We start from the raw sequence: 14,021 nt of genomic DNA on the forward strand, positions 1-14,021 counted from the left end.
CTTTGTGATTCAGGTTTTAGGAGTGAAGTCCAGCTGAGCTACTCACAGACTGGTAAAATGGTCAGAGAGACTACTGAATGAGGTGGATGAAGCTTTCAAAATAGAGTTTCAGTCTGTTCTTAAAAGGACATAACATGGCATACTCCAAAAAGCACAAGTTTTTACTCAGGCTCTTGGCCAAGAACTCTCAGAATACCGAATCTGTGTTTTCTTTATACCTCCATCTCTAGTGATTTGTGTGCTTGCCTCAGTAGAGTACAAATCTTTTTCTGTCAGACTCATTTCACAGGAAGAAAAGAAAGCCTGTGTTAGAAAACTCAAGTTCCTAGGAGCAGGAACAAATACATTCTGGTACTGAGCCCTTAAACACACAAAAATTCTTTCTGACCCCAGCTACTGGTCCCGCCTCTCTCAAAGCCTGTGGGACAGCTAAGCTCCACATGAAAAAGCTCCAGGGGTTTACAGCTCCCTTACCAAGGTAGCCCCAAATTAGCACTAGTTTAATGTCAGGCTACAAGCTGCAGTGGTTCAGGATCAGCTCCATGTGCAATTCCACAACCTCTGAGAAGGCACCAAGTGAAAAACTAACTGGAGGCAGTTATTGATTCAGCTGTCTGCCCTTAATTAACTTATATTGATGCCCCAATATCACTAGGATAAAATATAGGTCAACCCTGAACTTAGGGTTAGTTCTAAATGACAGATTAAATTTTGAACTAGACCCTTGCAAAGCTCCTTGTTTTCCTGACAGCTCACATTGCAGTTTCTGGTGTGCCATTTGGAATGACAGTCCTTTCCACATTTAACTGTGTACTGAAATGTGCAGCTGTGCGAGTGATTTGTTAGACAGTTCTGTAACAACCATCTCTGGTGTGCTATGCTCTGTAGTAGCATTGAGGACTTAACACTGTTGATCCAGAGGTTTCCCTACACAACATAACATACTCCAATATTTTGAAGCAGGACCACTGAAACTAAGTTTTACTATATCAGGATGCATTTATGAAAAGTTTATTAAGTAACGATTAATAGATGCTTGTAGGGCTTGGCGTTTGGAAGATCTCACGATGTCATGGAAGGATGGAGGGTTAGTCGCAGCCCTATGACACACCTGTAACCCCGCCTGCCCTTGTTAGTATAAAAGGAATTAACCCCGCAATAAAAGGTGGAAGCTGGCGCTCACACCACGTGTGTTATCTGTTTCTTTCCCTGGTCTGGGTCGACCAGTGATCTGATCGTGGCACCTGGATATGTAGCGAACGCTACAGATGCTTACCAGTTACAGATTATTAGAATACAGTTAGTTGTTTAAAGGTATCCAAAACAGATGGTGTACGTGTGTTTTACATTATAAGTACTGAAGTGCTTTTAGACTGTATGTGGGGGTTGGAAAAAGCCAGTATGCAGTCATGTAGTGTGACAGCATGTCCCTAAATTTCAGCTTTCATTTAATAAAGTAATAAGTCTCTTGCTGTTACAGTTCTGAAAAAATCTGGCACTGTGAGCAGAATGTAACCAAGGCAGAGATGGCAAAGAGATGTCTGGAACAACAGCTCTGAATGGCATGAACTGCGCCTGTCAGCACCCCATCACCCAATGATAACTTCGGTGTCAACATTTTAAACAAACCCTCTCTTACTCAGGGTGGGGGGAAGGAAAAAGAAAAAAAGAGAGGAAAAAAAGAGTGTGATGGATGGGCACATTATTGTGACAATTTCAGTTGTCCACCAAAATCAGTGAGAGGTTCTAGCACTTACAGCAATCCCAGTTAAAAGGCAGCCCCACAAAACTGAACAGAGCCCGAGGGCAAATGGAAGAGATCCAAATGCAGAGAGCTCTCCTGAGTCCAGAGACACACTGTCCTACTTCAAGCATCTTGTGCTTTACTCTTCCTCTGACCATATGGTCAGGACTTGGGAACCTTCGGAAGAGTATCACTATCTTTTGTTCCCCTGACTAGACCCTGCTGATAGCACATACTGTTCTTAATCAGAAATGCCGTCATATCTATTAGGCATTTATTAACTATTCATAAAATAATAAATGCACATCTTGCATACTGTGATCTCAATGTATATAGACTCTGTGTGTGTGTAGCTGCAGTGTTTGCATTTACTGAGGGGGTGACATTCTTTTTTTGTTTCAGTGTAAATAAGATGATGACCGTTGTCATGACTTAACCAGCTTGGGACAGAGCCATGCTAGGTGAGCCTGTTACATTTGCAGAAATCTTTTGGCTACCCCTCCCTGAGGCTGGCATTGCACAATGTGTTTTTGAGCATCCATCTTCTTTTCCATGCTTTTTGGCTTCAAAGTTAAAAGAGGAGATATGGCACTTACTAGTGGCAATCGGTGCACTGTTCAGTGCTGGTCCAGCCTCTGTAAAAGCAACCTGTCCCAGCTAAACTCAAAATGGAAACAGGAGTTTCAGATGAGATGTGAGAACAAGGGAGTGCCTTATGCTACAGCCAGCTTAAGTTTTTAACACATTTCGTAAGCAAGGAGTACAGCCAACCCTATCACTACACTTTTATAAAACTGACCTCAGTCAGTCCCTACTGAGATGTGTCTATGTCACTTGCTCTTGTAGCTGCTAAACAAGAAACTTCAAGAGATTCTCTTAAGTTTTTTAAGAGAGACATGGCACAAACTGGACTTACGATTTTTCTACTCATAAGCATACTACTGCTGGATCAGACCATCAGCCAGGCTTCCAAATTCAAAGCGAGGAAGCACAGCAAACGTAGAGTGAAAGGTACTGGGGTTTAACTGGGAGGAGGGATAGAAGCTTATAGACTACACAAGTTTACTATGTACTTAAATAACATTGCATGAACCAGAAACTAACATTAAACAAATGCTTATTGACAAAGGACATTTGAGCCTCTATTATATCCATCTTTAAAATATTTTTATGTGAGTTAGCAAAGCCAAGGTGCCAGAATGAGTTATGGAATTAGAGCTGTATAACAGTTGTAAATATTTTGCTCTGTTATGCCTATTCATCTCTGTCAACATTTAGGACCCACAGGTACAGCTAAGCAAGGACTCTGGCCGATCACTCTTAGTTACATAGTTAGATTGACTAAGATTAGAAGAATGGAAATTTATGTACATATGGTGGAAAAGAGCAGAATAAAACATTCAGTCTCCCAAGAGTTATTGTTCAGAGTTTTGTACCATTTCCTAATTTTAACAGAATGCCTGTCTAATATTTGCAGAATATTGCTTTACCGGTGTGAAAAGTACTGTGAAATGGCAAGTCAAACTAATGAAAAAGAATTAGCAGAAAAAGATGAAGCGTAAATTCCCAGAGCAAAGCTTACAGAGCAAATACAAAACCGCTGAATGTTGTTTGGAAATGTCTGTGTATTTAATTTAAAGACTTATTTCTAATAAAAGAGGGTATGATGGAGGTTACACTAATGGCAAATATTTAAATTCCTAGTCAATGAAAAAACCTCAGCTTTGATAAAGCCATTGTACAACATGATTACACTGCTCCGGAGCTATACAGTTATATATATACATATATATATACATACACACATATATACTTCCTTCTCCTTTTGAATCTCTGTGGTTTTAAACTTGGTGTCTTAATGACAGGCTGCTTATAAATTTGTTTTGCCAGCACATTTGTCTGTCAACCTTCCACTAATAACTTTTGAACCTGAAAACAATTTGGCAGAAGAATGGAGTTCCTGAGGATAAGTTTCCCAATATTTTATGGAGGGGAAAAAAAAAAACAACCAAAAAAACCCACTGCATTAGTGTCCCACTATGAAAAGGTTGCACCAGGAGCTCAGCTTGTTCTCTTTTTTGCCTCCAGTAAGCAGAGGAACACGGAGGGGCTCTTGTGAACTGGGACTGGCAGGGAGTAACATGGATTGGGGAACTGGGAGTCCTGCCTTGGGGAACAAGGGAGTCATAAAGGACAGCTGGGGTTATGCCCACAGGCAGTAGGGAATATGGAGAAGAGATGAGCTTTCTGGGGTGCTGCTGCAGGATTAGGTGATGTAACACAGATCTGTAGGAACTGTGGTTCTGTTAGTTCTGCTACGTGTGAAAACTTATTTATTCCTCATGTTCATTACTGTGGCTTCTGAAGGTCTGGTTACTGTTGCAGTCAAATTGTCATCTTGTGCAATGGAAACATGCCTGCTAGCTGTTTGATGGTGATGGAATATGATAATGATTAAGTAAAAAGAATGGAAGAGAGGACACAAAAATGGAGTTATGTGCAAATCAGCTTCTTTTCTTGTCCCACCATCTTCTTGGTGCTTTTGCAAGTGCTACAAAAGGTGATTCAGCCTGAATTTGTGTGACTGAAGTCAGCAGGTCCTCTCTGTACTGACAGAGAGAGGAAGGCTCCTCTTGGGGAGGGAAATTGCAGCTCAGCAAGCTTGTCCGCATTCAGACTCTGAAGTTGGATTATATTAGTTGTTCCTCACTGTGTTAAAACAAGAGTTGTGTGAAACTTTCATGCTCACAGAAATAACATTTCTTTGAATAAACACAACTTGTGTCCTGCTATTATTTGTATGTCATACATATACACCACAGTGTACACGCTCAAAAGTAAATAAGCAAGTTTTGCTGTAAATGAGATACTGGCATGCAAAATAATGATTAGCTGCAACAATCCATGGTTTTCAAACAGTTACTAGGATACAGTCCAACTGAAAATGAGATTCAAACTATGAGGGTGAAAGGTAAAGGTGCATTCCTCCTGTTTTTTATAGGAACCCTATAGGAGTCCTTTCATTAAGGAAAAATCTTTAAAAGAAATCAAAACATACCTCAGCAATGCAGAAACCCATGATGTTTTGAACCAGCTTTTAACATATAATTTAAAAAATATATTTGTGTGTGTGTAGCTGTTCATTTCTCTATATTTCTTTTATTCAAGAAAAAGATGACCTAAAGACCCAGATTGACAAATTGTGGCGAGAAGTAAATGCTCTGAAAGAAATGCAAGCACTTCAGACAGGTAAAGCAGCTTACACTGGTCAATGGCTTCCAAAAGTTATCCCTGCCTTTCCTCTCTCCTTCACACCCATCCTTTTCTTTAATGGGGATTTGTGACTGAGAAATAAAACACCTTAGGGACATGGTATGCCATAGCTGTAATGGTGAGACCAGTGTTGAAGGAAGCATTCAAGTAAAATCAAGTCTGAACTAATGGCGTACAAGTGACAATTCTTCACTAAGAGCAAGAACTAATCTGGAGCAAGAACTACTTTTGTCTTTGCTATGCACAACCCCAAGCTGTGACTTTTAGGTATAATCAAAGGCAACACAATGAGGGTTGCTGGGTTTCAGATTTTAGGTTGGAGGGTCAATGAGTTAGGTCCCCAGCTTTGATATGAACAGGGGCTCACGAGGCAAAAATATTCATGGAAAAGGTTGAGAATATCCCAAAAGGAAGGTAAAAGGACTGAGCCTTTTTAAAGGGTACAGTTCGTGACATTCAAATGTGACTGTTGCCATGAAACTTCAAAGTAATACCCAGTGTGAGTTCAGAAATATCCTGTATCAAATGTGCAGAGTCCTTTAAGTATTTAAATAGCCAGATGGAAATTTCCAAACAAAACAAGAAGGGTAAATACACATGCACCAACTAGACAGTTGTGCTTTTTCAGTTGTTGACACAAAACTTGGCATTTAAACATGTACAAGAGGACACTACAGAGGAAATTACATCATTCACATGAAACAGAACTTATTTTCCTTAGGCATGGTAATATCTGGGTTGCCCTGTTTTACATCTCGGGTTACATAGAGCTTTTTGAGCTTTACAAAATATTTTTATTTTAAATTTCTTATAAGACTTTAGAGGTTTCTTAAAAGAGGGAGCCTGTGCTAGACAAGTAACTCTTGTTTAAAAGTAATTCTTGTATTGCTTCCAGAAGGAGCTTGCGAGTAGTCATGCACTGGCTTAGAAAAGAAACCAGAGCCGGGAGATTTTCTATCCTCAAAACTTATTCTGAGCTATATTCTAAATTCAGAACCCACACTGTTCAACTGGATTCTAAATTTGGCAAAAAGAGATCTCTCGCCCCTCTAGCTCTGACTGCATTTATTAATGACCTTGTGATACTTGAAAAAGGAGCTGCTTTTTTAGCTTATGGACATTTCCAAGACAGACATTACAATCTGATTTCTTCTTTTGCTTGAATTTCCTAGGTCTCCTTTCTACATACCACGAAATGTTGCTACATGCCTTTTAGTAGCACACACTTTCTCCCTAAAGAGGGCCAGTCTCAACCATTACTGCAGCATTGTTGAAGTAGATAAGGTCTCTCTGACCTTTCCCATGAATATAAATTTGTTAAAGAATTCAACATTTAGCAAACATGTTCATTACTTTTCTTTGGCCATTAGCAGTTGGAAAGGTTAAAATTTGAAGGATAAGCCCTAATATAAAATGATGACCCTGAAAATGCAGCTAAGGAATGCAATGAATACTAGAACTGGAAATACTTAAAAACTGAAACATACAGGATATGGTCCAAAGTGGATTTCCATATCCTGTTGATCGGATACACAATTACTTTTTTACAAGAACAGATGACAGGAATTAGAAACAGATTATAGAAAACATCAGGACAGAAGATGTTCATATTGTTTCACGATAATATTTCTAATATAAGTACGAGATGAGTTTAAGCAATAAATGAAATAATCTGGAAGTAGTCCCATGCAGGATTCTAAAAATATTTTTTACAGGAGTTTATTAAAGGCCTTTTCTACCTTCTGCAGCCGAGAAGGAACACTCCTTCATGGATAGTTCTCTTCTTGCAAGTATTTTCCTTAGGAGAATCAGTTTTTCACATATCTGAATTAGGAGAGCTGGAAAGCAAATTTTAAGGGGTCAATCCTGCAAGCCTGCCCACACAGACCTTGGACTGGAAGAGCTCTGACAGCAGTTCTGCAAGGCAATTCCAGTTACAGAGCATATGCCAAAATAACGTTCTAGTATATTTGGACTTTACATCAAGACTTCCCTGGTATGTTCCAGTAGAACTAAAAGCAAACAGATTTATAAATGCAAATGTTTAGATTATTTAACTCAGATTGTCATGCAAGCTCAGTAATAAGTGTACACTTTTTGAAAGTCTTTATAGATTGAAGGCACTTTATCTCATTTGAATTTAGAGTTTGAAGGGATAGAACTGACGAGGTGAATGTGTACTCTTCTGCAGGTAAAAATATACTTTTATCAATCATCCAGATATTTGTGTAATAAATTTCAAAACAATATTTTTCACGTGAGCAGGACACACTTAAAATAGCACTTTTCTGTCTTGCCTTTGTTTGCTAGGAACTAGGCTTAGTTAATTCATAAAACTTTTTTTTTTTTTTGGCACTTAAACATCATAAATATGAAAAGACCTTTAGATCTCTCTCTCTCTCTACTATGAAGCCAATATAGATTTCCTGATGACCAACTCACATCTGCCAACAATACAAAACATCCATACCTCATCCATTCCACCAGTTTTAAGAATGATGAAATAAGGTAAAAACGAGTGAAGGCAGGACTATTTGCTAAAAGGTGATGTAAGATACACTGACAACAGGCCTGGGCTATATTTTAGCGTTCTGAAACAGCAAAAAAAAAAAATCCTTGAGAGAATTACATCGCTGGAGGGAATCTGGGGCTCAAGAGCATGCCTGAGGTTTATCAGCATAAACACAGGAAAGAATCTCTAAAGCACTTCATGGTGTTAATATCACAGGTATGTCTGGCCTTCCTTTTCTCTGGAGCAGCTGTAAGAGCATGCTCTTCTTTTGGCCATCTCTTGTAGTCCTAGGTGCTTTGCAGAGTGCCTGTGAGCAGTCTGTTCAGATTCCCCAAAGGCACGCCAAGATGCTGGCTGCATACAAGGTCCTATGGGAACAGGATGAATAGCAGGGAAGTCTGATCCTACTGCTACTTTCAGGCCCACTTTGTGGAGGCAAGACCCTTTCACATGCTGAGGGACTTGTCTGCTTAATTCCCTACATACCTTTAGAAGATTACTGTTTTAGGAAACATTTTTCAAAGCTATAGCCCAAGCTTTTACTGAACATGCAAACCAATATCTATTCACAGTTTGTCTTCGTGGGACAAAGGCCCATAAGAAGTGCTACCTTGTATCAGAAGGCACCAAACATTTTCATGAAGCCAACGAAGACTGTATAGCCAAGGGAGGGACACTGGCTATCCCAAGGAATAACGATGAAACAAGCACTCTTCGAGATTATGGCAAGAAAAGTATGCCTAGAGTGTCTGAGTTTTGGTTGGGTGTCAATGACATGATAAATGAAGGGAAATTTGTTGATGTCAATGGCATGGCTCTACAGTACTTCAATTGGGATCGCGCCCAACCAAATGGGGGGAAGCGTGAAAACTGTGTCTTTTTTTCTCAGTCGTCACAAGGCAAGTGGGTGGATGAAGTCTGTCGTACTGCCAAAAGATATATTTGTGAATTTCTGATCCCATAATTACATATACAAATGACCATGACTATGTTTTGGGTTATTAACATGCAGTTTTGCTTGTTAGTAACCCCTCCCACTTAGACAGTGGTGAGTTAAAAATATCCATCTCTAGCATTGTACTCATTCTTTCCTGAAACAGAAGTTTTCTCTATTAATTTATTTTCTATTCAGATGCTAAAAATGTTATGTTTAGTGAGTGCTCTCATTATGTACAGGAATATATTGTAAGTTTTGACCTACATTGTTTCATATTTTGGCATGTTATTTCAGCCTGATGTTCAGGTTGCTGGAATTCACCTCCTATTTCTGTACTTTGTATCTCTATGGTAGGATAGTATTGAACTCAGAATTCTAGTGAATTTATTAAAAGTTTACAAAAGATTGCTGTATCGTGACGTGCCAATATGAGGTATAGGGATCCTTTCAGTTCCAGTGCTTAAGAGGGACTTTGGGATTATGTAAGCTCCTGTGAAAAATGGCCATCATCCTTACAGAATTTAACAGAATAGACCTGTGACCAAGAGTTTTACCTATGGGTTAAGAAAGCCAAATAAAACAGAAAAATCTGATGTTAATTTTTGAACTACATGGAGTTAAAAGTGATAAACTGCTAGAAAATGGAGGAAGTAGCTGTTCTAAAACATCAGTTAGTCTAAACATGTTTGCTTCTAAATGTCTGTTATGGTTAAATATTAGATGTCATTTGGAACATTCCCATAGAAGAAACCAGCCTGAGACTAGATCATACCTCTACTATGTAATGCCTTAAGATGTGCAAAAGCCTTCTCTCCTGCAGGATCAGAGAGAGGCTTTGTAATTCAGACAGTAACACTGCCTGAAAGCACAAGCAGAGAGGAAGGATCCCCTTTCTGGGCACAACATCATGGCTCATTCACCTCTTTCCACACGGCTTGCAGCACACCTGATTGGCACAAAAGAGTGGGCCCAAACCACAGCTCATTTAGCCACATGCAAATTTTCCCAATTTAACTCCTGACATTTGAAAATGAAGTAAAATGCGCTGGTTATTTTTTGCTGTTCTTAACCTCACAATAGAGATTTGCCTTCATGTTATAAATAGCAGTTTCTCTCTTGTGTAAAGGAATTTCATTTAGATATTTAAATATATTGCTGCTTGGAGGCTAATTCCTAGTTTTTATCTTTTAGTTGTGCAAGATTTTCTTAAATTATGCAATAAATTTATGATTACTGGTATTTAATTGTGGTATTGTTTTTGACAGCTTATGCTTCCATGTGAAGGCCATTCTTTGCTAGGACTTTTCTTGATGATTCAAAAGGGGTATCAACTTTGGGCACATTATACTATACTTTTAATTTTTACTAGTGTACCTACATGCCACAGGACAAAATTTGGATCCCTGCTTGCCTAAGTTCTGTATGAGATGCAACTGTTCAATGCACAACTGTAATGTGTTGTACTTAATTTCATTTTCCAACACTTAATGTTTTTGTAAAATTGGCCTGACTTTGAATTCTCTCACTTAGCTCCTGAGTTAAAATAAAGGGGCAAAAAGTTCCCAAATATCTCCAATATTCTTTCAAAATCTACCAACCTTTGCTAAGGTTGAGATCAATACTCCTTTTACCTACCTTTTAATATGATTAAAAGTCTGCAGTAATTTTGTATGGCTTATTAACCTCTGGCTTGTCTGAAATAGGTCAGTATCTCAGCATATCTCTACAGCTACAGTCAAATTGAAAATTCACCACAAATTCCAGAACTTCTTTACCTTTGAGGAGTTTATAAATTTATGTCTTATTCAATCTATTTCAGCCAAGCTTCTAAAGTTGTACACAGGATTTGAAACCATTTATAGATAGTATTGATGGATGTTTATCAACCAGTGGATACAGACCCCAGAGACAGAAATAACTATTTGTTTAGTAGTGATTTACTGCACAGAGACAAAACCCACCAAACAGAAATCAGTAATCAATTTGAAGATTCCCAGCAGAATGCTTAGTTAAGAAATAACAAAGGGACATAAAGTAAACCGGAAAAATGATGGAGGAAAACTTAGGTGGATAGAGTTGGAGAGGTGATGGCACGAAGATAAACTCCTCCAGAAATGCCTGCAATGGGAGCAAGACAGACAGAAAACAAAGTGGAAAGACAGCAGGGAGACAAACTGTCCTCTCAAATTAACCGCTGCTATCTTTCCTCTCAATGACCGAATGTGCCTGAGCGAAGTGAGCTCAGAGTGAGGATGAGTATTTGCTGCCTGGTGGGCCTGCTCCGACCTGCTGCTGCACCAGTTCTTGTCTCCCGACCTTTGCTCCCTACTTTTCCTCTCTCCTGTTAAACGTGGTATTGCCCATCTTTTCCATTCAAGCAGATTAGTCTCCCTTCTCTACACCTGCCTCCCACAATTCGTTTCTGAAATCCTCTGAGGTCTCCCAGTGATGTTTTTCCCTTCAAATTCCAACTCTGGGTTCCTCCTTTCTGCAAAAGTTACCCAAAACTGTGCACTAGGGACCCCCACTCCCCAGTACATGCATGTACAACTGGCAAAATGGATGCAAGAGCCAGAGTTTCGTATGCAGCTGGGGTATTTTGCTCTGCAAACGGGTGCTGTATCATGGAGCCGGCACTCACTTAATGATTTTTCCATTTGCACACTGGATAGTCATCACGGTTCAGCTGGGAATTGCTTGAGCGACTGGGAATTCAGCAGGACACACGATAGCAACTTTTATAGACATTACTGCAAAACCACCAACAGAAAAAGCTCCAACACTCACACCTAGTGGTATAACAGGAAAGTGCAGAGTTTACAAAGTTTGAAGTGCCACTTAAATGAGATTGCTGTAATAAATACTGCTTCTAGCTGCTTGCTAAAGGAAAAAGGTCCAATGTAATGTGTCCAAACATGTACTAGCATCTTTGCAAGAAAATAGAAAATAAAATTTTTTGAAAGACTTGATACTAATTTTCAAAAGTGTTTAACATTGAGCTGCTAAACCTACATTCTTTTTAATTTTGTGACAAATACTAGCAAATTTTCATTTTAGGCAGAAAAAAAACGAGTTGTGGTGGGGGTTTTTGTTTTGTTGTTTTTTTTTTTTTTTTTAATTCAAACTGTTTCATGGACTCTATCTTGACAGACCAAGCAGTCATTGCGATAAAAACCTCAGGAATGGTGCCCTGAATATATGCTATGATAACATAAAAACCCCTAGAACCACTCCTCACATTGCAGCTTCACAACAGGTTAAGTAACATGTGATTTTTCTCCCCACTTATTTCATACTTATATTTGTCCTCCCACCTTGCATCTGATGTGTCCATGGATTTCCCTTCTCCTTTGTCTCACCCGAAGGGAGGTCTCATTCTTCCACCTTCCTACCCTAAAGGAACGCAAAGCTGGCCATGGGCACCTAAGTGAGCGAGTTCCCTCCCCAGCCTTTTTGACTCGATAACAGAAGAAGTTCACAGTCAAGTTACCATATAGGGTGGCATATGGTTAGGTCACCATTCTCTGTTCCATCCCTAGGCAACTCATCTCTTATTAGAGCAAGAGGTTGTCCCTTGTAGTGTTCACATCCCTTTGCTTCTGCCTTGCTATGTGTTGTAGCAGTAATTTGTTTCTAGCATAAGAGCTGGTAGTTACAAGAGGTTGTCAGAAAGAGAAACTCTTTCATCCTGTTCGTTACATGTGATACACATCCAGTATCATTTGGTCTGGGTTCAGCTGTACTACATCTCACAGGATTTTTTCAACAAATCAGCTTCCTTCCTTCCTCTCTCTTTTTGACCACCTCAGCCCTTCCTGTGTGTATTGAACCAGGCTGATCTTCATCTTAGTGAGTCTGCTGACACTGCCTGCCAGCAAGGGAAGAGTCTGAGGCAGAAGAAAGACTGCTAGCACTAAAGTCCAGCTCAGAGCTTAACTGTACTACCCTGCCTGGTCTGCTCCTGAAGGGAAAGGTCTGATATTAGCCAAGAGATCCTCAGGAGCATCTCCCAAGCTTTTCAAACTGCACAGCAGAGCCTAAGGCTTGCTGATTAGCCCCTGAACTTCATTAGAAGGCTTAGTGGCAAGTATAAAGCTCAAAGTAGAGGATTTTGGAATGGAAGGAAGTTACAACTCAAAGCCAGGCCCAGACCTGGCCTTACACACAAGAATATAAGCACAGTACTTTTATTTAGTGGTATTTTCACCTTTTTCACTTTTCTCTCTTGACTTTTACTCGCTCCATTTATTTTTCTCCCTATGTTATTTTCCATAGTCTTCATGCATACACATTAACCCCCTGGGAAGGAATATTTTCTAGGAGCATAGAAGTTTGCTTCTGTAGCCAGGTCTATAATTAAAAATACTTTAAAGATCTGTTCTTGATTACTCACCCTAGTACCAGTGCAAAATTCAACCTTGTTAAACTCCTTCCATCCATCAGCAACATCCTAGTATCTTGTGGGGCACTCTATTTCTGAGGCACTGATGTTGTCTCAGTAAGTTCAGACCAGTTATGAAGTCACCTGTGCTATGTCACAGGGGCATATGGCTTGTCTGAATCACACACTGCAACTGCCTAAATCTGAGTAACTACTGAAGGACAACAATTGTAGCCATGAACAACATGAAACAACCTCAGAAAAACTTACCTTTGAATAGCAGCAAGACAAATTCTCCCACAGGAACAAAGGACCTCAGCTGGAACCTCTGCTTATATTTAAGCTCAACCTAAGCTTGTTAGCATACATCAAGTGCCCATCCCCACTTGAATGCCTGGGTTGCAGGGAAAAGTTCTCAGCTGTGCTTGAGGCACAGGTTGTCTGATGGATTAATGTGTGCTGTGGATTTCAGCAGCAGCAGCAGCTTTAAAAATGGAAAACAGTCAAATGTTTACTAACTAAAACTAACTGGAAAACCATTCAAATGTTGGGAAATTGCTTCAAATTTCAGCTTTCTTTGTCTTAATCTCCAATTTAAGCCTTCTTCTGGGATTCAGCCAGCTCTACAGACCACAGAGATGGCTGTGCTATCAGGAAAGCTGTGTTCCTTCTACTGTAGGGGTGTTTATAAAACGAGAAAGTCCAGACTGCAAGATAGGGGTTTGGAGGATGTAATCCCAGATAAAATTTCTGCATCCCAGCTGGAAGCATCTCTCTCTGCTCAGGAGACAAGGCATATGTGTACCTAGGTGAGCTCAAAGCCTTCAGTAGGAGCTGGATTAGCCCACTGGGAGCAGAAGGCTTGTGAGCACAGGACACAGATGGGGGTTACATGCACAGGCACCACCTGTATACAAAAAGCCTGTTTACTTGCATCACAGGCAGGTATCTTCCTGCCTTGCAACCTCTCTGAGGAGAAATGTGCTATGCAGAACAAAAGTACTATAGGGGGTTTGCTGTGCCTCAGTTGAACTGCACAAGAATTTTCTTATTAGTACAAGCCTTGTCCCTCCACCTTTGGAAAGAGGCAAACAATCTGCTTCAGGGAGCCACAGATCCTCTTACTGATCACTATGAACACATGAAAAAGACGTATCTGCCATGAATCAGACTA

The 14,021-nt window shown here is 39.8% G+C and overlaps 1 protein-coding gene across 1 annotated transcript; it reads left to right on the forward strand.

Moving 5' to 3' along the window:
* Positions 1-2,571: 2,571 nt before the first annotated feature.
* On the forward strand, positions 2,572-8,493 carry CLEC3A (C-type lectin domain family 3 member A). The gene is made up of 3 exons (XM_049806001.1): positions 2,572-2,755; positions 4,913-4,993; positions 8,102-8,493. The coding sequence occupies exons 1-3, from the start codon at positions 2,572-2,574 to the stop codon at positions 8,491-8,493; spliced, it is 657 nt and encodes a 218-aa protein (XP_049661958.1).
* Positions 8,494-14,021: the final 5,528 nt, after the last annotated feature.

Source organism: Accipiter gentilis, chromosome 7 (assembly GCF_929443795.1).
Source record: "Accipiter gentilis chromosome 7, bAccGen1.1, whole genome shotgun sequence".
NCBI classification, from domain to species: Eukaryota; Metazoa; Chordata; class Aves; order Accipitriformes; family Accipitridae; genus Astur; species Astur gentilis.

Excerpts from the sequence above, each read along its gene's own strand:
- CLEC3A (XM_049806001.1), top strand. The coding sequence starts at position 2,572 with ATGTCACTTGCTCTTGTAGCTGCTAAACAAGAAACTTCAAGAGATTCT. Across the intron at positions 2,756-4,912 it reads CAGCAAACGTAGAGTGAAAG|AAAAAGATGACCTAAAGACC; the intron begins GTACTGGGGTTT and ends CTTTTATTCAAG. Across the intron at positions 4,994-8,101 it reads AATGCAAGCACTTCAGACAG|TTTGTCTTCGTGGGACAAAG; the intron begins GTAAAGCAGCTT and ends ATCTATTCACAG.